At 42.8% G+C, this 23,016-nt stretch overlaps 1 protein-coding gene across 2 annotated transcripts in view; it reads left to right on the top strand.

The window, feature by feature from the left end:
* Positions 1-2,122: 2,122 nt before the first annotated feature.
* LOC134357484 (low-density lipoprotein receptor-related protein 8-like) overlaps positions 2,123-23,016 on the top strand; it is a 193,278-nt gene continuing 172,384 nt past the window's right edge. For both annotated transcript variants that reach the window (XM_063069107.1, XM_063069106.1), the window contains exon 1: positions 2,123-2,304. In XM_063069107.1, coding sequence (XP_062925177.1) covers positions 2,226-2,304 — 79 coding nt within the window. In that variant the 5' untranslated portion in view covers positions 2,123-2,225. The remainder of the gene's footprint in view (positions 2,305-23,016) is intronic.

Raw genomic sequence — 23,016 nt, 5'->3', positions numbered from 1 at the left:
CTTACTAGCTCTTCCTTCAGTTAGTCCTGACGAAGGTTCTCGGCCCGAAACGTCGACTGTACCTCTTTCCTAGAGATGCTGCCTGGTCTGCTGCGTTCACCAGCATTTTGTGTGTGTTGCTTGAAATTCCAGCATCTGCAGATTTCCTCGTGTTTGGGAAGTAGGATTAATTAGGTTTTGACAAGGGTTGCCAGGATGGCACGGCTCAAAGGTCTGAGAGGGCCTTCTCTGTGCTGTATCTATCAATCAATCAATCAATCAATCAATAAATAAATTAATCAATCAATCAATCAATAAATAAATAAGCAAGCAAGCAAGCACTTGAGAAAACCGGCTATAATTTCATTGCACATGCAGATAGGTGCTCCCCATTTCCACGTCTATACTTATACAGAGACCCCACTGAATCACCCAATTAATCCCTGTTGAAAATCACTCAGAGTCCCCTGCTCTCATATCAGCTCCTCCGGCAGGGCTAAACGCATCAGTGAAGTTAGACATTTAAGGGCTCCTCCCCTTTGTCCACACCATGCAGTACTGAATACACTGTACACACCACTCCACACTCTGGTATATTTGCAGCTGTAGCATCTAACTGGGCCGTGTAAAAAGGAATAAAATACTATTTCATAACCGTTCCCTCTGGTCGATTGTCTCCAGGATGCCACTGGGGCCAGGGAGCTTAGGACTCCACTCCCTCAGATGTAGCCAAATTATAGACCCAATAGTTCACAGTGCCACCTTTCCTACCAAACCATTATCATCGTCGTTAGTCCTCACCCCAGAACGCACATAGCCCTCCTCTCCGTGTTGGGAGTTGAGCGTCTCTATCTCATTCAAACACTTGTTATGATCAGCACAACTTCTCCTCATATCCTCTGCACTACATTCAAAGGAGTCCATAAATCCTGACCCTGGTTTTCCATTTCTCTGCATCTATATTCATCTTTTTACATTCCTGCCACACATCCTACCAAGCCTAAAGCTGACTCACGCCTATGCTCCTGTCCTATCTCATTTTCATTTTGCACTCTCCCTTGCACTGTTCTATTTCATTCTGTTGGCTCTATTTCTTCAGGCCATCATGTGTCCAGCCCTCGATGGCTCTGGCCCAGAAGTACAGGAGGCACTGACTCACTGCATGCTCCAATGTCATTTCTCGTTTGCTGAATCAGCGCATTTCACACCAGTTATAGTCAGTTCAGGTCAGACACCGGGCTCAGGCCACTCCACCTCATTGACACAGACTTCTCCTCTCAGAAGCCCATTTTGGTTCTTCTGCCTTATCAAAGAGAATCCCACCAATAACTTCTTATCTGGAAATTATCTCTGATTAACAGATTTTTGGTAGGGCCTTCGTTTTGTCTGCTTTCAAGTACTTCAATCCAGAAAGAGTTAATTCAGAAAATGACAGCCTCTACTTTTCCCACCAGCTGGCAAGATCAAAGATACTGTATTTGTTGTGTCTACTCATCCACTGACCTTGATTTGTTTCAGCTAAATTGTTCCACAGATTTCCAGTTCCTTTAGACCTACACTGGTGATGTCAACAACCTGAAAATTAATAAATAATAAAACAAATAGATCTCCTTCTTTCCTGTGTTGTTCATATTGCAAACTTTGATATTCCAAAACTGCACAGTGATGACAGACTTCTGCAACCCTTGGTGAAAAATGCTCGAGTTTAGGGCACTCCCTAAACTTTCTTCTGCCGGGGAAATGCTGAGGTATTTGAGGGTAACAGTTTAGTACAACAAGAAAAGACACAACCCAATTTTTGGACGTACATTATTAAATCTGTTGTAATTAAACTTGCATTGTGTCAGGTCATTTATTGATTCTTTATAGTTTTAAGTAATTATATATGATGCAGTTCAGTTCCATATGATATCTTTGCACATGATTCCAATAATCCTGGGGATGTGGTAATCTTTAACTAATTGTTAACTTTTCCTTCAAATAAACATGAAATAGGAAAACAGCACTGGACGTCATTGTTATCAAGGTCACGGAAATCAACTGCCTGTGATTTTCAAATGTCGAAGGAATAAAATAAACAGTTGAAATTAATTAATTGATGTTAATTGTTTACAAGGCGGTCCGCAAATGTGACATGTGTCGGAATTCCATTGGAATCAGTGTCAATGAATGGGTTAATACGCAGAGTGCCGGAGGGAGTCGAAATCAGTCTTTCAAGTGCCAGCTCTGGTGAATAGGAGAAAAGAATGGGATGGTGCATGTTAATCCAGTTGCTCCTAGGGATATTTACGAACTGTTTGATTCTTTCTAAAAGTGATGTTCTGGGTAAGTTGTTATGATGCTAATGATTAGCTAGTCACAGCCTGTACTGTATTGATTCGGTGTGTTGAGCCTGGTTTGGTACAAAGAGAACTCCACAATTAGTATGCAGAGGTGGCAGTGTGAGTATAGGTGGAGGAGCAAGTTTTCTTGCAGCTTTTCTTATTATTGCAATTGACATATTAACTCCAAGGGCAATTGTGTGTTTTGACTGCCATAACATTAGAGGTTACAAGTGTACTTGTCCTAGTGGAACCTTTCCAGTGTGAAATGCCAAACAAGTATTTTTCCAAATATTCTGGCTTCTGTAACCCAAGGCACAGATTAGAGCCCCTCTGTCCCAATCTAATCATTCATAGTCATATTAAATTTGCCATCTAAGACTTTTGAAAATTATGCTTAATTTCAGGATTAAGTACTCATTTTCCACTATATCACAGGAATTAACTTCCTAGTTCCCTCAAAGACTAGAAGTAAGTTTGAAACCAATATTGCATGCTTGTTTTAAACAATGCCATTATAACTAGTGAATATTTGCCCTAACCACCAAAGGGAATAAATTGCATGCTTGGGATTTCTGTGTTATAATGGCCTTTGTTTTATACTCTCCCTACTGCTTTTAATTCATCTAATAAAGGCTACAGCAAGCTTGAAGGCTTGAGAAGTGGAAATAACTCATTGATGTCTTGAGTTCAAACAGAGTAGGTGGTTTCTTCAAATAAGCTTGCCATTTCAACCCTAGCCCTTGCTAGAGATATGCATAAAGTTCTGCTAGATTCATCTGATTCTTCCCGTTGACAAAACTGTAGATAGCAAATTTATGCATGGGGCAAGCCAGCAAGTGAAATAGGCAAAGCTTCTGGATGTATATAAAGGAAGTATTTTTTAAATTTCTTAAAGAATGAGACTGGAATGTAAGAGATAGCAGGAAGTCTAAATTCTAAATAGTGGATGTGTAAACATTCAACATGGTGAAGTGACTCCAAAGAGGAAGAGAATGTAGGGAAGTACTGAGTAAACTGTAAAAGGTTGTCCTGAAAGTGGCTCCAAAAGTAGTCAATATACTAAAAGAAAAGGTATATGGGAAATGTAAACCTAACATCTGCTGTTGGAAAAATTCCATTTCCAAATGGCCTTTTGGAACTATTTCGGTGTCAAAGATTGTTGAAAAAGGGAATCTGTTTTCAGAGCATTTGTGTTTTTCAAGATAGTAAAACAAATAATGCACAGCGCATAGTTAAGGCTAATGGAATATCTGCCTTTATTGTTATAGAAACTTTACTTTACAGTGCAACTTTTCAGGATAATTCTGAGATTGATCATAGCACTCCAAATGAAAATTGACCTCCATATTTAAGGATTTGCTTGTATCAGAGGCAGTCCAGAGTAAGTTACAAATTAGATACTAATATAAATGGATTTGGTCTTTATTACTGAAGTGATTAAGAAGCAGACACTGAGGATATTTTCTAGTGGAGGTATTTAGATCTATGGAGCATCATTTTGCAAAAGTTGTCCACTTCATAATTGAGGTGAACTTCTTGTGAATTTTGGCATTCTCTACTTCAACTGCAGAGTAAATTGTCATCCAGTAAATGTATTCAAGATGAATATCTGAAGGCTTCTTTGGGATTCCCAATTTCAGCTATTACTTGTTGCTGTTTTGGCACACGACACCCCTGATGTTTCTCACTTTATCTCAACTCCATTGAATCTGGCCTCTAAATGCACTTTACAAGTATACCTTTTTGTTTCTCTCTAGAGCTGTCCAGTGATTGAGAATTTGGTCATATTGGAATGTATATAGAAATAAATGTATTGAACAACAGATCAAGCTTAAATTCCTCTGCCCTGTGGCTCCCCATTCCAATTAATGCTTGTTTGAAATTTAGTTCCTTGAACACTTGCCTTGTTCACTTTCAAAATCCTTGTCTTGAACCTGAAAAGTTTTTTGTAACTTATTGCTCAGCTTGCAACTGTCTAAGCGTGCAATTCAATGCATTCATCTTTAGAAGTTCCATCAATCTACTTGGGAAGCAAGTGAAGGGACAGCTTCTAAGGATGTTTTGAACAGGGGTTTCAAACCCTTGCTTAATTGAATTAGTCCATGGCATAAAAAAAAAAGTTTGGAAACCCCTGGTTTAGAACCATCTAAGCTAATGGATTTGCAATTTTTGTCCTGGGAAAAACAGGCCTAGGTAGCTTCTGCCACGTGCACCTAACCTTCAATCTATGAAATTACAAGTGACATTGCTTGTCTGAAGTATGAAGTTACATGTTTCCTATAACATATTCTATTGCTTATGTTAATCACATAGCACATACCTCTTTATCCTTCTTCCTTACAAGGGTATATCATGTAGCCAATGAGTATAAAGTAAATACTGTGTGGAGCTTTCTGCATCTCTAGTCAGTCCACTATTGACCCTTGTTCTGACGTGCTGCGCAGCAGGAGATGGAACAACATTTTGTAGCAGTGAATTCATTTTATTGTGTATTTATGTCTTTCATCTTTGATCTAATAACAAAGGACTGAATTTAAAGCTAATGGCACTTGTAGTAATGATGAAAGGTAATTAAACATAAGCATTACAGCACAGTACATGCTGTTTGTTGTTCAGTCGCTAAGTCAAGTTCAACTCTTCATGAGCTCATGGACCATAGGGTCCACATGGCAAGATACAGAAGTAGGTTGCCAGGCCTTTCTTCCATGCAGATACTGCTGCCCAGTTTGGGACATGGCTGGGTTTGAACTCAGGACCATTTGCTTTGAAGTCCAGTGCTGATGCCACCACACCACCAGCCAGTTGCAGTGGTTGATACTGTACCAATCTTTTAACCATCTCTAAGATCAATCTAACCATTTCTTCCCACTTAATCCTCCATCTTCCAAATATCCATGTGCTTTTTTAAGAGATTCTTAAATGTCCCTAATCTATCTGCCTTTACCAAAACCCCTAGAACGGAGTTCCACACACCCACCACTCTCTGCGGTTAAACAAAACTTTAGCTCTGACATCCCCCCCTATACATTCCTCCAATCACCTTGGAATTATGACCCTCATATTATCCATTTCTATCCTTGGAAAAAGCTCTGGCTAATCAATTTATACTTCTTGTACTCTATCAAGTCATCTCCTATCCTCCTTCACTCCAAAGAGAGAACTCTTAGATTAGATTAGATTAGATTCAACTTTATTGTCATTGTGCTGAGTACAGGTACAAAGCCAATGAAATAGACAATAGCCAATAGGTGCAGGAGTAGGCCATTCGGCCCTTCGAGCCAGCACCACCATTCACTGTGATCAGGGCTGATCATCCACAATCAGTATCCAGTTCCTGCCTTATCCCCATAACCTTCGATTCCGCTATCTTTAAGAGCTGTATCCATCCATGCAATTAACATCTAACCAGAAGTGCAAAAGAATAGTATTATTTACAAAATAACTGTGAATAAAAAGTAAGTGCTACAGCACACAAATATAAAAGTACTGAGACAGTACAATATGGGTGCAATACTGCTTAGCGCTGTGATGTGAGGTTCAGCAGGGTCACAGCCTCAGGGAAGAAGCTGTTCCTGTGCCTGCTGGTGCGGGAACGGAGGCTTCTGTAGCGCCTACCGGATGCGAGGAGAGTAAAAAGTCCATGGTTAGGGTGAGATGCATCCTTGAGAATGCTTTTCACCCTGCCCAGGCAGCATTTATGGTAGATGTTCTCAATGGTGGGCAATTGGGTGCCGATAATCCGCTGGGCAGTTTTCACCACATGCTGGAGTGCTTTGCGGTCCGATACGGGACAATTGCCATACCACACTGAGCTGCAGTTGGTGAGTATGCTGTCAATGGTACAGCGGTAAAAGTCCGTCAGTATCCTGGGACAGAGGTGAGCTTTCTCGATGCTCCGCAGGAAATAAAGGCACTGTTGCGCCTTTTTGATCAGGATGGAGGAGTTCAGGGACCAGGTGAGATCCTCGGAAATGTGGACACCGAGGAATTTGAAGCTTGATACACGCTCCACTACAGCTCCGTTGATGTAGATGGGGACATGAGTGTTGCTCCTGGCATGCCTGAAGTCCACAATGATCTCCTTGGTCTTCTGGGGTGTTAAGGGCCAGGTTGTTGTCGGCACACCACGTGGCCAGGTGCTGGACCTCGTCCCTGTAGGCCGACTCGTCATCCCCTCTGATCAGACCAACCACCATGGTGTCGTCTGCGAACTTGATTATGGAGTTAGGACCGTGTACAGGAACGCAGTCACAGGTGAAAAGGGAGTACAGAAGAGGGCTCAGCACACAGCCTTGAGGCATGCTGGTGTTCAGGGTGAGAGTGGAGGAGGAGAGGTTGTCTAATTTAACAGATTGGGGTCTGTTAGTCAGAAAGTCCAAGGTCCAATTGCAGACGGATGAGCTGATACCAAGCTGGCAAAGTTTGGCGATCAGCTTAGAGGGAATCACAGTATTGAATACCAAATTAAAGTCAATGAACAGCATTCTGATGTAATAATTGGGGCTGTCCAGGTGGGTCAGGGCAGAGTGAAGTGCCGTGGAGATGGCGTCCTCTGTTGACCTGTTGGTGCGATAGACAAATTGATGGGGTTCCAGGGTAGTGGGCATACAGGATTTCAGATGTGATAGAACCAGTTTCTCAAAGCACTTTGCAATAATGGGGGTGAGTGCAACTGGGCAGAAATCATTCAGGCCCGTGGCAGTGGAATGCTTCAGCACTGGCATGATGGTGGTGATCTGGAAGCTTGTGGAGACAACTGCCTGGGCCAGGGACAGATTGAAAATGTCCATGAAGACTCCGGCCAACTGCCCTGCACAGACTCTGAGCACACGGTTAGGTATTCCATCCGGACCAGCTGCCATCCGTACATTCACCCTGCTCAGGGTGGTGCAAACATCAGAGGTGGAAAGTGAGAGAGGCAGTTCACCAGGTGGGAGATCCGCTTTGAGGGTGACCTCCTTGTTCTCTCGGTCAAAGCGAGCATAGAAGTAATTGAGCTCATCAGGGAGGGAAGCAGAGCTGGAAGGGGGCACAATACCAAGTGGTTTGAAGTCTGTAATAATCTGGAGCGCTGGACCAGATGGGATACCACCAGATGTCCTGAAGAACTGCGACCTGGACGACATCTTGGTGGACATATGTAATACAGCACTGATGAAAGGCAACAAACCAGAACAGTGGTCACTCTCAAACATTATCCCAGTCCCCAAGTCTGGATCCCTCACAAAGACAGATAACTACCGCGGTATCAGCTTGACCTGCATCTTAGCAAAGTTATACAATCGGATGATCTTGAACAGGATGCACACCGCCATTGACCCTAAACTAAGATTAAATCAGAATGGTTTTCGGCAGAAGCGCACAACAGTAATGCAAATACTTGCTCTCCGTAGACTCATCGAGGAAGTCAAGCAGAACAACCTACCGGCCGTGCTTACTTTCATTGATTTTCACAAAGCTTTTGACTCCATTCGCCGAGGTAAAATCCTGAAAGCTTATGGAGTGCCAGACCACCTACTGAGAGCAATCGAGTCCAGCTATACCAAAACCATGGCGAAAGTTGTATCACCAGACGGAGAAACAGCAGTGTTCGAGCTCCTAGCGGGTGAGCTGCAAGGAGACACTCTGGCACCCTACATCTTTATAATCGTCCTTGATTACGCTCTGCGACAAGCTACCAAAGATCATGACAAGCTTGGATTTACCATAAAACCAGGACAAACCAGAAGGGTCAGACCAGTTACGCCCACAGATCTCGATTTTGCAGATGACATAGTCCTGCTCTCTGACCAGATGGAGGAAGCACAGCAGCTACTGACAAAAGTGGAAATTGAGTGCAATAAAGTTGGACTTCACCTAAACGCTAAAAAGACAGAGTATATGGCGTTTAACTGCGACAAAGGTACTTTCAAGACCGTAAAGAATGATACTATTAAGAAAGTCTTTGACTACAAGTACCTCGGGTCAAGAATGATGAGTTCAGAGAAGGACATAAAGATACGGAAGGCGCTGGCATAGAGGGCTATGAATGACATGAAGGAAATTTGGAAGTCAAATCTGACCAGAGGGCTTAAAAAGAGGATCTTCATAGCAGTCACAGAGTCCATTCTCACGTACGGATGCGAGACGTGGACACTCACCAAGACTATGCGAAAGTCTCTAGATGGTTGCTATACACGAATGCTCCGGATGGCTGTTGACATGAGTTGGCAACAGCACATGACGAACGTCGAGCTCTCTAACAACCTACCGATGCTCTCCACTAAATGAGAAGGCTGCAACTAGCAGGGCACTGTCTACGCCACCCCGAGCTACCTGCCAGCCTAGTTATCATATGGGAGCCCAAGCATGGGAGGATGAACCTCCCAAGACTATGGTCAACACGCTCCTAGAAGACAGCGGTGCGGCTAATGTAGATGAACTGAACACACTGATAGGGAGAGGGAGAAATGGAGAGTCCATCATCATGCCCGACGCCGGCCCCCTAGGCCTGAGTTGACGTAGTAGTAGTAGTAGTAATAATCTGAATGCCATGCCACATGCGCCGAGGGTCCAAGGAGTTGAAATGCTCCTCAATCCTCTGTTTGTATGTGTGTTTAGCCTGAGAGATTCCCCTCCTCAGGTTGGCCCTGGCTGAGCTGTAAGCCTCCTGGTCTCCAGACCTGAAGGCTGAATCTCTGGCTTTGAGCAGGAGGCGAACTTCTCTGTTCATCCATGGTTTCTGATTGGGGAAAACTTTTTTTTTTGTGATATCACTCTATCTACACACTTGTTGATGTGCTCAAGGACAGAGTTGATATATAAGTCAATGTTAAACTGAGAGTCTGTGGTGGCAGCAAACACGCTCCAGTCTGTTCCAGATGAACAGAGTCAGCACCCTCCAGCCAGATCTTAATAGTCTTCATTGTGGGTTTCACACATTTAATGACCAGGCTATACTTGGGAAGCTGAAACAATGAAAAATGGTCAGACTGTCCCAGGTGGGGAGGGTAGTGGCTTTGTAAGCATCAGCCACATTTGTGTAGACATGATCTAAGGTTTTATTTCCCCTTGTGGTGCATGATACATTTTGGTAAAATCTTGGAAGTATGGTACGTAGGTTGCAATGATTAAAGTCCCCAGCGACAATAAAGGCTCCATCTGGATGCAATGTCTGCAGCTTGCTAATAGCGGCACTCATGGCTACTTTAGCATTAGCATCTGGTGGTACGTAAACTGCGACAGCAATGACGCATGTAAATTCTCGTGGTTGATAAAAAGGTCTGCACTTAATAATCAGGTATTCCAGATCAGCAGAGCAGTAAGTGTGAGCAACACACACAAAATGTTGGTGAAAGCAGCAGGCCAGGCAGCATCTATAGGAAGAGGTACAGTCGGCCTGCTGCGTTCTTCTTCCTACGGATGCTGCCTGACCTGTTGCATCCACCAGCATTTTGTGTGTGTTGCTTGAAGTTCCAGAATCTGCAGATTTCCTCGTGTTGAAGTATCAGCAATGGTAGAGTTAGTACACAATGATCGATTTACGTAGATGCATAAACCACCTCCCCTACTTTTACCTGTCGCTGTTGCAGCTCTGTCAGCCCTGAAGACCGTGCACCCTTCCAGTTCCACCACATTGTTTGGGACATCACTGTTTAGCCACATCTCCATAAAAAAACATGACGTTGTAATCCATAAGCCTTCTTTGTGTGAGGGTCCAAGCCCTTAGTTTGTCCAGCTTGTTCGTCAGAGACCAAACATTGGCGAGGAAGAAGCTAGATAGCGCTGGCCAGTGTGAATTTAGCCTTAGCCTAGCATGCAACCCTCCACGCTTCCCCTGTCTTTGTTTACGGTCTCGATGCCAGCACCGGGCCCTTCCAGTTGGAGCGAGTTGAATGCAGGTCCGCGATGTCCTTACTAACTCCGGAGGTAGTTGGTCGAAGTTGAATGGATAGTCCAAAACTGTGTTGGTGCATCGATAGTTAATGACCAAAAGTGATTGTTTGCTGTAGGTGTAGTTCGCATAGCCGAATCGAAAGAACACGCAGGAAACAAGCAGATAAATCTTAACTCTCTTAAGACATATTCTTTAATCCAGGCACCATTCTAGTAAATCTCCTCTGCACCATCTCTGAAGCTCTCACATCCTTCCTGTATTGAGGTGATCAGAACTGAACACTATGTTCCAAGAGAGGTCTAATCAGAACTTTATAGAGCTGCAACTTCACACCCTGGCTCCTGAACCCAGTCTGCAGACAAACAAAGACCAACACGTCATATGCCTTCATAAGAAACCTATCAACTTGTGTGCAAATTGATGGACCCCAAGAAGCCTCTATTCCTCCACAGTGCTAATAATCATGCCATTAACCCTGTACTCTGCCTTCAAATTTGACCTTCCAAAGTGAATCACTTCACACTTCTCTTGTTTGATCTCCACCTGCCACTTCTCAGCTCAGATCAGCTAATTGGTCTAACAACTGATGTCAAGTTCTTCAACAGGAAAATTATGCATTTGGTTACCTGGGCACTTGATACTTACAATTCTGACTTTCTGCTGTATGTCATCATGCAAAAATTTGCATTATCAGATTAATGTAGGGAAAAGTACCCCATTCCCTGCAGCCTTGTACCTATAGTGAATGAGCTAAAGGAGATGAGGTCAAGTAGGGCCCCTCAAAAGGAAGGAACTGAAACAAGGGGATCTATGCAGAAAAAGCAATTTCAGGATAAGTTCTATTTGGGTGCGATACATGTGGGAAAGTTTCTCTAAAGGAAGAGTATAATGAGAGGCAATAGTTCTTGGGTAACACAAGTGTGAACTGGTTAACAGCGTAGGACCACCTGTGTGGTGCAAATGTCACTCTTCAAGGAGGGAGGAAGGCAAAAGAAAGGAAATTATGGGCCAATTAACCTAACCTCAGTGGTTGGGAAAGTGTTGGAGTTTATGATTAAGGATGAGGTTTTGGGGTATTTGGGAACTAATGACAAAATAAGTAAAAGTCAGCATGGTTTCTGTATAGGGAAATCTTGCCTGATAAATCTATTAGAGTTCTTCAAGGAATTAACAAGCAGGGTGGACAAAGGAGAGGCAGTGGATGTCATTTACTTGGATTTTCAGAGGGCATTTGATAAGGTGCCACAAATGAGGCTGCTGACCAAGATAAAATCCTAAGGCATGACAGGAAAGATACTGGCATGGATAGAGGAGTGGCTGACAGGCAGGAGGCAGTGAGTGGGAACAAAAGGGGCCTTTTCTGCTTGGCTGCCAGTGACTAGTGGTGTTCCTCAGGGGTCAGTATTGGGACTGCTACTTTTCATATTATTTGTCAGTGATTTGGGTAATGGGATTGGTGGTTTTGTGGCAAAGTTTGCGGATGATACAATGATAGGTGGAGGGGTATGTGGTGCTGAGGAAGCAATGCGATTATAGCAGAGCTTAGACACATTGTAAGAATGTGCAAAAAAGTGGCAGAGAGAATGCAATGTCAAGAAATGTATGATGATGCATTTTGGTGAAGGAAAAGTGCCGACTATTATCTGATTGGCGAGAAGGTTCAAACATCAGAAGTGCAGGGGGACTTGGGAGTCCTCGTGCAAGACTTCAGAAGGTTAATTTACAGGTTGAGCCTGTGGTAAAGAAGGTAAATGCAATATTGGCATTTATTTCCAGGGGAATAGAATATAAAGAGCAAGGAGATAATGCTAAGGCTTTATAAGGCACTACTCAGGCCACTACGCAGGAGTATTGTCAACAGCTTTGGATGCCATATCTAGAAGACTTTGTTAGCAGACACCAACAGAATCAACAAACTCATTCGTAAGGCCAGTGATGTTGTGGGGATGGAACTGGACTCTCTCACGGTGGTGTCTGAAAAGAGGATGCTGTCCAAGTTGCATGCCATCTTGGACAATGTCTCTCATCCACTACATAATGTACTGGGTGGGCACAGAAGTACATTCAGCCAGAGACTCATTCCACCGAGATGCAACATAGAGCGTCATAGGAAGTCATTCCTGCCTGTGGCCATCAAACTTTACAACTCCTCCCTTGGAGGGTCAGACACCCTGAGCCAATAGGCTGGTCCTGGACTTATTTCATAATTTACTGGCATAATTTACATATTACTATTTAACTATTTATGGTTTTATTACAATTTATTATTTATGGTGCAACTGTAACGAAAACCAATTTCCCCTGGGATCAATAAAGTATGACTATGACTATGACATTGAATAATTGCATGAACAATTGAACAATAAATCTGTGACACTATTTGGCATTTTAATGTCAAGTTTATACGCAAAGAAGGACCATGTCCTATTTGAGGTTGTGTAGTTTGTAGTTTGAAGTTAAGGTCGAATATGTTTTATATTTTGTATATATGCTCATATAAACGGAAATAATGAGTGGTATGTATTTGTGACAGGCACAAGAGACATAAGGCATGACTAATGAATGCTTTGAAAGTTAATTCCATGAAAATACGCTGGAAAGCAGACTTCAAAGAAATTGAGTTTAATTGTTAATACAATTGTTCCTTTTCTTTGTTTTGATAAAAAGGGGGATGTTATGATATACTGGTACATGCACTCGTGAGCAGATTTGATAAAGAGGGGGATGTTCTGATATACTGGTACATGCACTCGTGAGCAGATGATTAAAGTTGCTGCGCATGTGCCGTTGGTTTGATCTGAAATATCTGTCTCGAAATATTGGGCACATGGCCAAGTGGTTAAGGCGTTCGTCTAGTGATCTGAAGGTCACTAGTTCGAGCCTTAGCTGAGGCAACATGTTGTGTCCTTGAGCAAGGCACTTAACTGCACAATGCTCTGTGTCTGTGTGAGGAGTGGCGCCCCACACAGTCTTTCGATGAAAATGCCCAACGCTGGCCTCTTAGGCCTGAGTCGACGATCCCTCCCTCCCTATCTCAGAAAGGATTTGTTGTCATTGGAGAGAGTCCAGAGGAGGTTCACGAGGATGATTCCGGGAATGAAGGGGTTACATATGCACCTAGCAGCTTTGGGCCTGTACTCACTAGAATTTAGAAAAATGTGTGAGGATCTCATTGAAACCTACCAAAAGTTGGAAGGACCAGATAAAGTGGATGTGGAGAGAATGTTTCCTATGGTGGTGGTCTCCAGAACTAGAAGTCATAGTCTCAAAATTGAGGGGTGACTTTTTAGAAAAGATTTAAAGGAGGAATTTTTTAGCCAGAGAGTAGTGAATCTGTGGAATGCACTGCCACAGACTGTGGTGGAGGCCAAGTTCGTGGGTATATTTAAGGCGAAAGTTGATGGTTTCCTGATGGGTCATCAAAGGATATGGTGAGAAGGCAGATGTATGGGGCTGAGTGGGAACTGGGATCAGCCATGGAGCAGACTCGATAGGTTGAGTAGCCTAACTCTGCTCCTACGTCTTAAGGTCTAATGGCCTTATGGATTAAGAAACTTGCACAAGGTGCAGATGTTAGGAAAATTATCTTCATTTTTGGATGAGATGATCACTTTAAAGTTCAATGGAAATTTATTATCAAAGTACATGTCTGTCACCATACACAATCCTGAGATTCATTTTCTGTGGGCATTCACAGTAAATACAAGGAACACAATAGAATCGATGAAAGACCGCACACAACAGGACGGACAAACAATCAATGTGTAAAAGACAACAGACTCTGTGAATACAAAAAGAAGGAAAAGTAATAAGAACATGACCCTCCATGGAAGCCATCCCCACAATCCGAGCAGAGTAGGTGTCGACAAGGAAGCATCGAACGCCTGGCTCAGAGTTGGAGATCTCTTCCCAGAAACAGAGGGGGTCCTTCTGACCGGACAGGACCAGGCAGTTAACACAAAAAATGATCAAAATTACGCAATAAAAGGCCAACAAATTCAAGATGATAAATGCAGAAAATGCCAAGGGAAATCAGAAACACTGTCACACATTTCAGGATTGTGCAGCTGCTTAACTCAATTTGATTAGTTACACAGGTACAATCAAATGGCAAACATCATTCACCAAAATCTCACTTTAAAATACAAACTCATAGAAGTTGTCTGTGCACAACTACATATCAATTAAATAAAAGCACACACGAAGATGGCTTTAACATTGCAGCGAGAGAGAGAGAGAACACAGCAGATCAGTACACACGTGGAGACAGATTAATACATATGCATAGACAACAATCTATACGTAGTGCTAAAGGGGAGGTCGTTGCTCTGAAAGAGATAGATCCACTTCCTCCCCCTTTAGATTATTGCAATATAAAATTGTATATGTACAAAACATCCAATTTCTCTTTCATAAACCCATATTCCTAATAAATGTGCTTTCACAATAACAGTGCGTGACTAACTTTACAGTTCTAAACGTTCAGTCTTTTGGTTAGCTCTCTGTTTCTTTCAGGATAGTGCCTTTGGACCTGTGGGCTGGCATCAGCTTTGGTAGGTGTCTTGTCAATGATAACGTTCTCGTCGTGACTATGGATCTGTGGAGAGACATCAGCTTTGGTAGGTGTCTTGTCAATGATGGCGTTCTCGTCGTGACTTTGGACCTGTGGGCTGGCATCAGCTTTGGTAGGTGTCTTGTCAATGATAACGTTCTCGTCGTGACTATGGATCTGTGGAGAGGCATCAGCTTTGGTAGGTGTCTTGTCAATGATAACGTTCTCGTCGTGACTATGGATCTGTGGAGAGACATCAGGTTTGGTAGGTGTCTTGTCAATGATGACGTTCTCGTCGTGACTTTGGACCTGTGAGCTGGCATCAGCTTTGGTAGGTGTCTTGTCCAAGACAACGTTCTCAGTTTTTGGTTTCCGGTGTAACGCTGCTGTCAGTGACATCATCACAGCGGTAAGCCTGGTGACTGTAATGTGTCTGTCGTGTTGGATGTAATCGACGCTGGTGTGTTCTTCAGTTGAGCATCCAGTATCTGGTCCACATGACATCTCCATGCCTGATCTGCCGTGTACATTAACGATCCAGTTTGTGTAGCTGTACTACCAGGTGTCCACTCGTCTTCTCAGTAATCATATACTAGGACTTCCTTCTCCAATCCCGAAGCTCCTTGCTGCTTCACTTGGCAACTGACAGAGCTGTTTATTCTGTATTTCCCTCTGTAGATCTGGTTTCAGCAGGTCTATGCCAGATCTCAGATTCCTGCTCATGAACAGCATTGCAGGTGTTTGATTTGTCATCACATGAACAGAATTCCGATACACAAAAACGAAATTGTCCACCTTGTACTGTAGAGAAATATCCTCCTTGTCCATCGCTTTAATGCACTTCTTGAAGGTTTGGATAAATCTTTCAGCTAACCCATTCATTGCTGAGTGGTGAGGAGCTGACTTGAAATGTCTGATGCCGTTTTTCTTCATGAACAGTCGGAATTCTTCTGATGTGTATTGTGGTCCGTTGTCACTCATGATTTGTTCTGGTAAGCCGTTTCTGGTGAAGATAGTCCTCAGAGCGGAGACGGTCTTTGCTGAGGTAGTTGACTTCACTGGTATAACCTTCGGCAGCTTTGAATGAATATCCACAGAAATCAGGAATATGGAGTCCATGAATGGCCCAGGAAAGTCAACATGTACTCTTTGCCATGGTGACAATGGCCACTCACACGGGTGTAACAGTGCCTGTGGGTTGCACTTTCAACTTTTTGGCATCCCGAACAAGTTTTGGCCAAGTCTTCGATCTGCTCATCTATTCCCTTCTTGAACACCTTCTGATTAGCATTAAGCAGCTATGACAGCCTCTGGTTAGTGCTACCATTTGGGCTGCAGTTGACTGTTAATCTCAGACTGAGAGCTTTGAGTGAGTGCCAGTCTAGTTGGATTTTTCTCAATCATTCACATACGAAAAGTGCTGGCTCTCCACTTTTCAACACATAAAGCTCTAACTGCTGTCTTTCACTTCCATATGTCACATTTACCTTCAGTTTGCCTTTGGGGGACACCTTTTCACCTGTGTAGGTCTTTTGCATCACTGAGGAATTCTCTAATGTATTTAAGAAAACAGTCTGTTGTAGTCAGCTTCTGGAACTATGTATCCAGCTCCATTTTCAGTTTTACACTGGAAACATCTATTGTAATCCATATGATTTTGTAATTTCCTTCAGTTATACTATGCAGTTCTAGGCATGACAGTTCACCTTTGCCAGGCTCTATGTTGTCTGATTCTGTTTTACATTCAGTAACTTCATGCATTTGCTTCATTCTGTGTTTGAGACTTTTCACTTGGTTGTGCTTTTTGTCTGCCTTGCACATTCTCTCTATGTGACCTTGTCTGTGATACCTTCTGCAAACTTTTTCTTTGAACCAACAGTCATTTGCATCATGGAGGATTTGCCACATCAGTAACATTTCTGGCTTTTTGCACCATTCAGGGATATTTTGTACATTTCACATTCTAACCTCCTTTTCTGAAACTCTGCTGCATCTTTTGTTGCAGTCTCCGATATTGCAATGGTCAATGCCATTGGTTAGATCTCCTTCTGCCAGTAGCCTGGTTTGACTGCTTTGACTATGCATGCCACATGCAAGCCTGTCCTTTAATGCATCAGAAAGTCCATCTCCAAAGTCACAGTACTAGAAAGTTTGCACAGTTTGCAATGCATTCAGAAAGGCTTCCATTGTTTAACTGGTTCACTTTTGTAAAATCCAATTCTCTCAACTATTACCAGTGGTTTAGGGCTCAAGTGATTTTGTAAAATTGCAGCAATTTCATCGAACATCTTGCTTGCTTTTCAGGGGTTATGTAAGAGACTGTACTTTCTTGGGCCCATTCAGATAAGAAACATAGGGGCTACAATACAGTTCAACTCTCTCAATATATGCCTCCCAGCCTTCATTAGGGCTACCAAATTCGTCAACTTTCCTGACTGAAGCCATCAACGCATTATTTTCACTAGAAATTCAACGTGTCTTTCACTGTTACTCATGAGCCCTTCGGTTTTCTCCTGTTGTTTAACTCGCATAACTATCAGTCCAGTTTGTGATATTTTCTGACATTCAGGTGAATACTCATCGCCAATTTGTTGTGTCTGTGCACAACTACATATATATTAAATAAAAGCACAGATGCGGGAGATGGCTTTAACTGGTGTATTCACATTGCAGCAAGAGAGAGAAAACAATGCACATGCATAGACAACGACCTATACATATTACTCTAAAAGAAATAGATCCATACATTACACATACCTTACTATAACTATAACCCTGATCCACATTTAGGATCAGAGTCCAACAAATTATATTATGACTGATCCATTTCTACAGATAGGACAATCCATAATGACTGTCTGGATATAATATTACAGGATAAACAAACAAGAACAAGTTATTTAATAGACATAGCCATTCCAAACACACTTAACATACAGAAATCAAAGTGAAAAACACCAGAAATATGCAGAATTAAAAGAGGAAATTGAAAGACTATGGAACATGAACAGGGTATACATTGTCCCAATAGCAATATCTACAACTGGTATCATCCCAAAGTCACTACACAAAAGCATTAAACTCTTCAAAAGCTTATAACTCTTCTTTCAGTTAGCCCTGACAAAGGGTCTCGGCCTGGAACGTCGACTGTACCTCTTCCTATAGATGCTGCCTGGCCTGCTGCATTCACCAGCAATTTTTATGTGTGTTGCTTGAAAATCCAGCATCTGCAGATTTCTTCGTGAAAGCATTAAACAATTAGGCCTACACAGCAATATTTATGTAAACCTTCAGAAAGCCACAACACTAAACACCACTAGAATGGTCCGAAAGTTTCTAGCAGTTGAGAAATGAGTGTGCTTGGTTATGCCTGTACCTCGAGCTGGGGAAAAACACAATAATAACTATTTATATAGCATCTTTCATTCATTAAAAGTGCTTTACATAAATTGTAAAGATTAAACAATTTAGTTATAATAATACAAGACAAAATTCAGAAATCATAAGACAAACATTATATAGAATAAAATGTAATCGAATATACCAAATTAACATCAACATAAGGCCATAAGACATTGGAGCAGAATTAGGCCATCTGACCCATCGAGTCTACTCCGCCATTCAATCATGGCTGATCCTTTTTTTTCTCCTGCTCAACCCCAGTTCCCAGCCTTTTCCCTGTAACCTTGATAGGTCCAATCAAGGATCTATCAATCTCTGACTTAAATGCACCTAACGACCTGGCCTCCACAGCTACACGTGGCAACAAATTCCACAAATTCACCAATCTTTGGCTAAAGAAATTTTTCCGCGTCTCTGTTTTGAAAGGGCGCCCCTCTATCCTAAGGCTGTGCCCTCTTGTCCTAGGCTCTCCCACCATGGGAAACATCCTTTCCACATCTACTCTGTCTAGGCCTTTCAACATTAAAAAGGTTTCAATGAGATCCCCGCTCATCCTTCTGAATTCCAGTGAGTACAGACACAGAACCATCAAACGTTCTTCGTATGGTAACCCTTTCATTCCTGGAATCATCCTTGTGAACCTCCTCTGGACCCTCTCCAATGCCAGCACATCTTTTCTAAGATGAGGGGCCCAAAACTGTTCACAATATTCAACATGAGGCCTTAGCATCACATCCTTGTTCATGTATTGTAGACCTCTTGAAATGAATGCTAACATTACATTTGCCTTCCTCACCACCAACTAAACCTGCAAGTTAACCTTTAGGGTGTTCTGTACAAGGGCTCACAAGTCCTTTTAAATATCAGATTTTTGTATTTTCTCCTTGTTTAGAAAATAGTCCGCACATTTATTTCTACTACCAAAATGCATGAACATGCATTTTCCAACATTGTATTTCATTTGCCACTTTCTTCCCATTCTTCTAACCTGTCCAAGTCCTTCTGCAGCCTTCCTGTTTCCTCAGTACTACCTGCCCCTCCACAAATCTTCGTATCATCTGCAAACTTGGCAACAAAGCCATCTATTCCATCACCTAAATCATTTATATACAGCATAAAAAGAAGTGGTCCCAACACCGACCCCTGTGGAACACCGCTAGTCACTGGCAGCCAACCAGAATAGGATCCTTTTATTCCCAATCACTGCCTCCTACCAATCAGCCATATTAGTAACTTTCCTTGGTAAGCAGCCTCATGTATGGCACCTTGTCAAAGGCTTTCTGAAAATCTAAATACACAACATCCACTGCATCCCCTTTATCTATCCTATTTGCAATCTCCTCATGGAATTCCAATAGGTTCATTAGGCAGGATTTTCCCTGAGGGAAACCATGCTGACTTTGTACTATCTGATCCTGTGTCACCAAGTACTCCATCACCTCATCCTTAACAATTGACATAACATCTTCCCAACCTCTGAGGTCAGGCTAACTGGTCTATAATTTCCTTTCTGCTGCCTTCCTCCTTTCTTAAAGAATGGAGTAACATTTGCAATTTTGCAGTCCTCTGGCACCATGCCAGCATCCAATGATTTTTGAAAGATCATTTCTAATGCCATCACAATCTCTAACGCTACCTCTTTCAGAAACCTAGGGTGCAGTTCATCTGGTCAGGGTGACTTACGTACCTTGTAACAGTAACTGCACCCATTTCTCTTCCTTCTCACACTACAACATCAAGCATACTTCCACATGTCTTCCACAGTGAAGACTGACGCAAAATACTCATTTAGTTCAGTAGCCGTCGCCGTGTCTCCCGTTATTATTTCTCTTGCCTCATTTTCTTGCAGTCCTATATCCATTCTTATTTCTCTTTTATTTTGAACATACTTGAAAAACTTTTACTGTCCACTTTGATATTATTTGCTAACTTGCTGTCATATTTCATCTTTTTCCTTCTAATGATTTTTATATTTGCTCTCGGTAGGTTTTTAAAAACTTTCCAACCCTCTATCATCCCATTAATTTTTGTTTTGTTGTATGCCCTTTCTTTTGCTTTTATAATAGCTTTGTCTTCCCTTGTCAGCCACATTTGAATATTCCTTCATTTTTGGAATACACATGTCCTGCACCTTCCTCATTTTTCCCAGAAACACACGCCATTGCTGCTCTGCTGACATCCCTGCCAGCAGCTCCTTCCAATTTACTTTGGCCAAATCCTCTCTCATATCACTGTAATTTCCCTTACTCCACTGAAATACTGCTACATCAGACTTTACTTTCTCCCCATCAAATTTCAAGTTGAACACAATCATATTGTGATCACTGGTTCCTAAGGGTTCTTTTGCCTTAAGCTCCCTAATTGCCTCCAGTTCATTCCATAACACCCAATCCAATATACCTGATCCCCTAGTAGGTTCAACGACAAACCGCTCTAAAAAACTATCCCTTAGGCATTCAACAAACTCACTCTCTTGAGCTCCATTAGCAACTTGATTTTCCCAATCGACCTGCATGTTAAAATCTCCCATGACTACCATAACATTGTCCTTTTGACTCGCATTTTCTATTTTATACTTTACACTTTATACTTTATTGTCGCCAAACAATTCATCCTGGAATGTACAATCATCACAGCGATATTTGATACTGTGCTTCCCGCTCCCTGGATCACAAATATTAAATATTAAAAATATTAAAAATAGTAAACATTAGTAAATATTAAAAATTTAAATTATAAGTCATAAACAGAAAATAGAAAAATGGGAAGTAAGGTAGTGCAAAAAAAACCGAGAGGCAGGTCCGGATATTTGGAGAGTACGACCCAGATTCGAGTCAGGATCCATTCAGCAGTCTTATCACAGTTGGAAAGAAGCTGTTCCCAAATCTGGCCATACGAGTCTTCAAGCTCCTGAGCCTTCTCCCGAAGGAAAGAGGGACGAAAAGTCTGTTGGCTGGGTGGGCCGTATCCTTGGTTATCCTGGCAGCACTGCTCCGACAGCGTGTGGTGTAAAGTGAGTCCAAGGACGGAAGATTGGTTTGTGTGATGTGCTGCGCCGTGTTCACGATGCTCTGCAGCTTCATTCAGTCTTGGACAGGACAACTTCCATACCAGGTTGTGATGCACCCTAGTAGAATGCTTTCTACGGTGCATCTATAAAAATTAGTGAGTGTTTTAGGGGACAGGCCAAATTTCTTTAGTTTTCTCAGGAAGTAAAGGCGCTGGTGGGCCTTCTTGGCAGTGAACTCTGCTTGGTTGGACCAAGTCAGGTCATTTGTGATATTGATCATGAGGAACTTAAAGCTTTTGACCTGTTCCACTTGCGCACCACCGATGTAAATTTGGCCGTGCGGTCCGCTTCTCCTTCTGAAGTCAACAACCAATTCCTTCGTCTTGCTGACGTTGAGGGATAGGTTATTGTCTTCGCACCATGCCACCAGGTTCTTAATTTCCTCTCTGTGCTCAAACTCATCATTACCTGAGATATGGCCTAAAAATTGTTGTGTCATCAGCAAACTTATATATTGAGTTTGATGAAAACTTGGCTACACAATCATGGGTGTACAGTGAGTACAGCAGGGGGCTGAGTACACAGCCTTGTTGGGCACTGGTGCTCAGAGTGATTGTAGAGGAGAGCTTGTCCCCTATTTTTACAGCCTGGGTCCTGTCTGTGAGGAAGTTGAAGATCCAGCTGCAGATCTGAGTGTTAAGGCCCAGGTTCCAGGAATCAGTTTATTTGGAACTATGGTATTAAAGGCAGAGCTGTAGTCAATGAAAAGGAGCCTTATGTATGCGTCTTTATTCTCCAGGTGTTCTAAGGAGGAATGTAGGGCCAGAGAGATGGAATCTGCTGTTGACCTGTTGCTCTGGTAGGCGAATTGCAAAGCGTCGAGGTTGACCGGTAGACTGTGGTTGATGTGTGCCATAACCAATCTCTCGAAGCACTTTATAGCAATTGATGTCAGAGCCACAGGTCAATAGTCATTCAAGCATGTCACCTTGCTCTTCTTTGGCACTGGGATTATCGTTGCCTTTTTAAAACACGAGGGGATCTTAGACTGAAGCAAGGAGCAGTTGAAGATGTCAGCAAACACTCCAGCTAGCTCCCTTGCACAGGCCCAGAGAACCCGTCCCGGGACACCATCTGGGCCCGTCGCCTTCCTTGGATTTATCTTCAGGAAGGCCCTTCTAACGTTCTCCTCGGTGATGATGAATCTCGATGCCACCAGGTCCGGTTCATCCGGAGGGAGCGGGACGCTCCTCTTCTGTTCTAATCTTGCGTAGAATACGTTAAGTTCATCAGGAAGAGAAGCGCCACAGTTATTGATATTCCCAGCCTTTTCTTTGCGTCCAGTGATCTCATTTAGACCCTGCCATAGTCTACTGGCATCCCTCTGGTTAGCCTGGGCTTCCAACTTGGCTCGATATCACCTCTTGGCACCCTTAATGGCTTTCCGAAGTTCACGCCAGGATTCCATGTAGCGACTGGTATCCCCAGACCTAAAAGCCGCAGCTCTAGCCTTTAAAGGGGACTTGACCTCATAATTCATCCAAGGTTTCCGGTTAGGGAATACTGGATTGTCTTGCGAGACACACAGTCCTCCGTGCATTTCCAAATAAGGTCCGCGACAGCTGAGGCATACTCATCGAGGCTAGCTGCCAAGTCCTTGAATACTAACCGGTCCACCAATTCAAAGCAGTCACAGAGGACCTCACCCGTTTCCTCCGTCCAATGCGACACTGCTTTTGACACCGTGACCTCCTGCTTCAGTTTCTGTTTGTAAGCCGGGAGGAGGAGTACGGCCTGATGGTCCGATTTTCAGAAGTGAGGTCGTGGGACGGAGGTTGGCCTGGTTAAAGTCCCCGGCTGTAATGAGCAAAGC

The sequence above is a fragment of the Mobula hypostoma genome, chromosome 16 (genome assembly GCF_963921235.1).
Source record: "Mobula hypostoma chromosome 16, sMobHyp1.1, whole genome shotgun sequence".
NCBI lineage: Eukaryota > Metazoa > Chordata > Chondrichthyes > Myliobatiformes > Myliobatidae > Mobula > Mobula hypostoma.
This window is presented reverse-complemented; position numbering and strand designations above follow the sequence as displayed.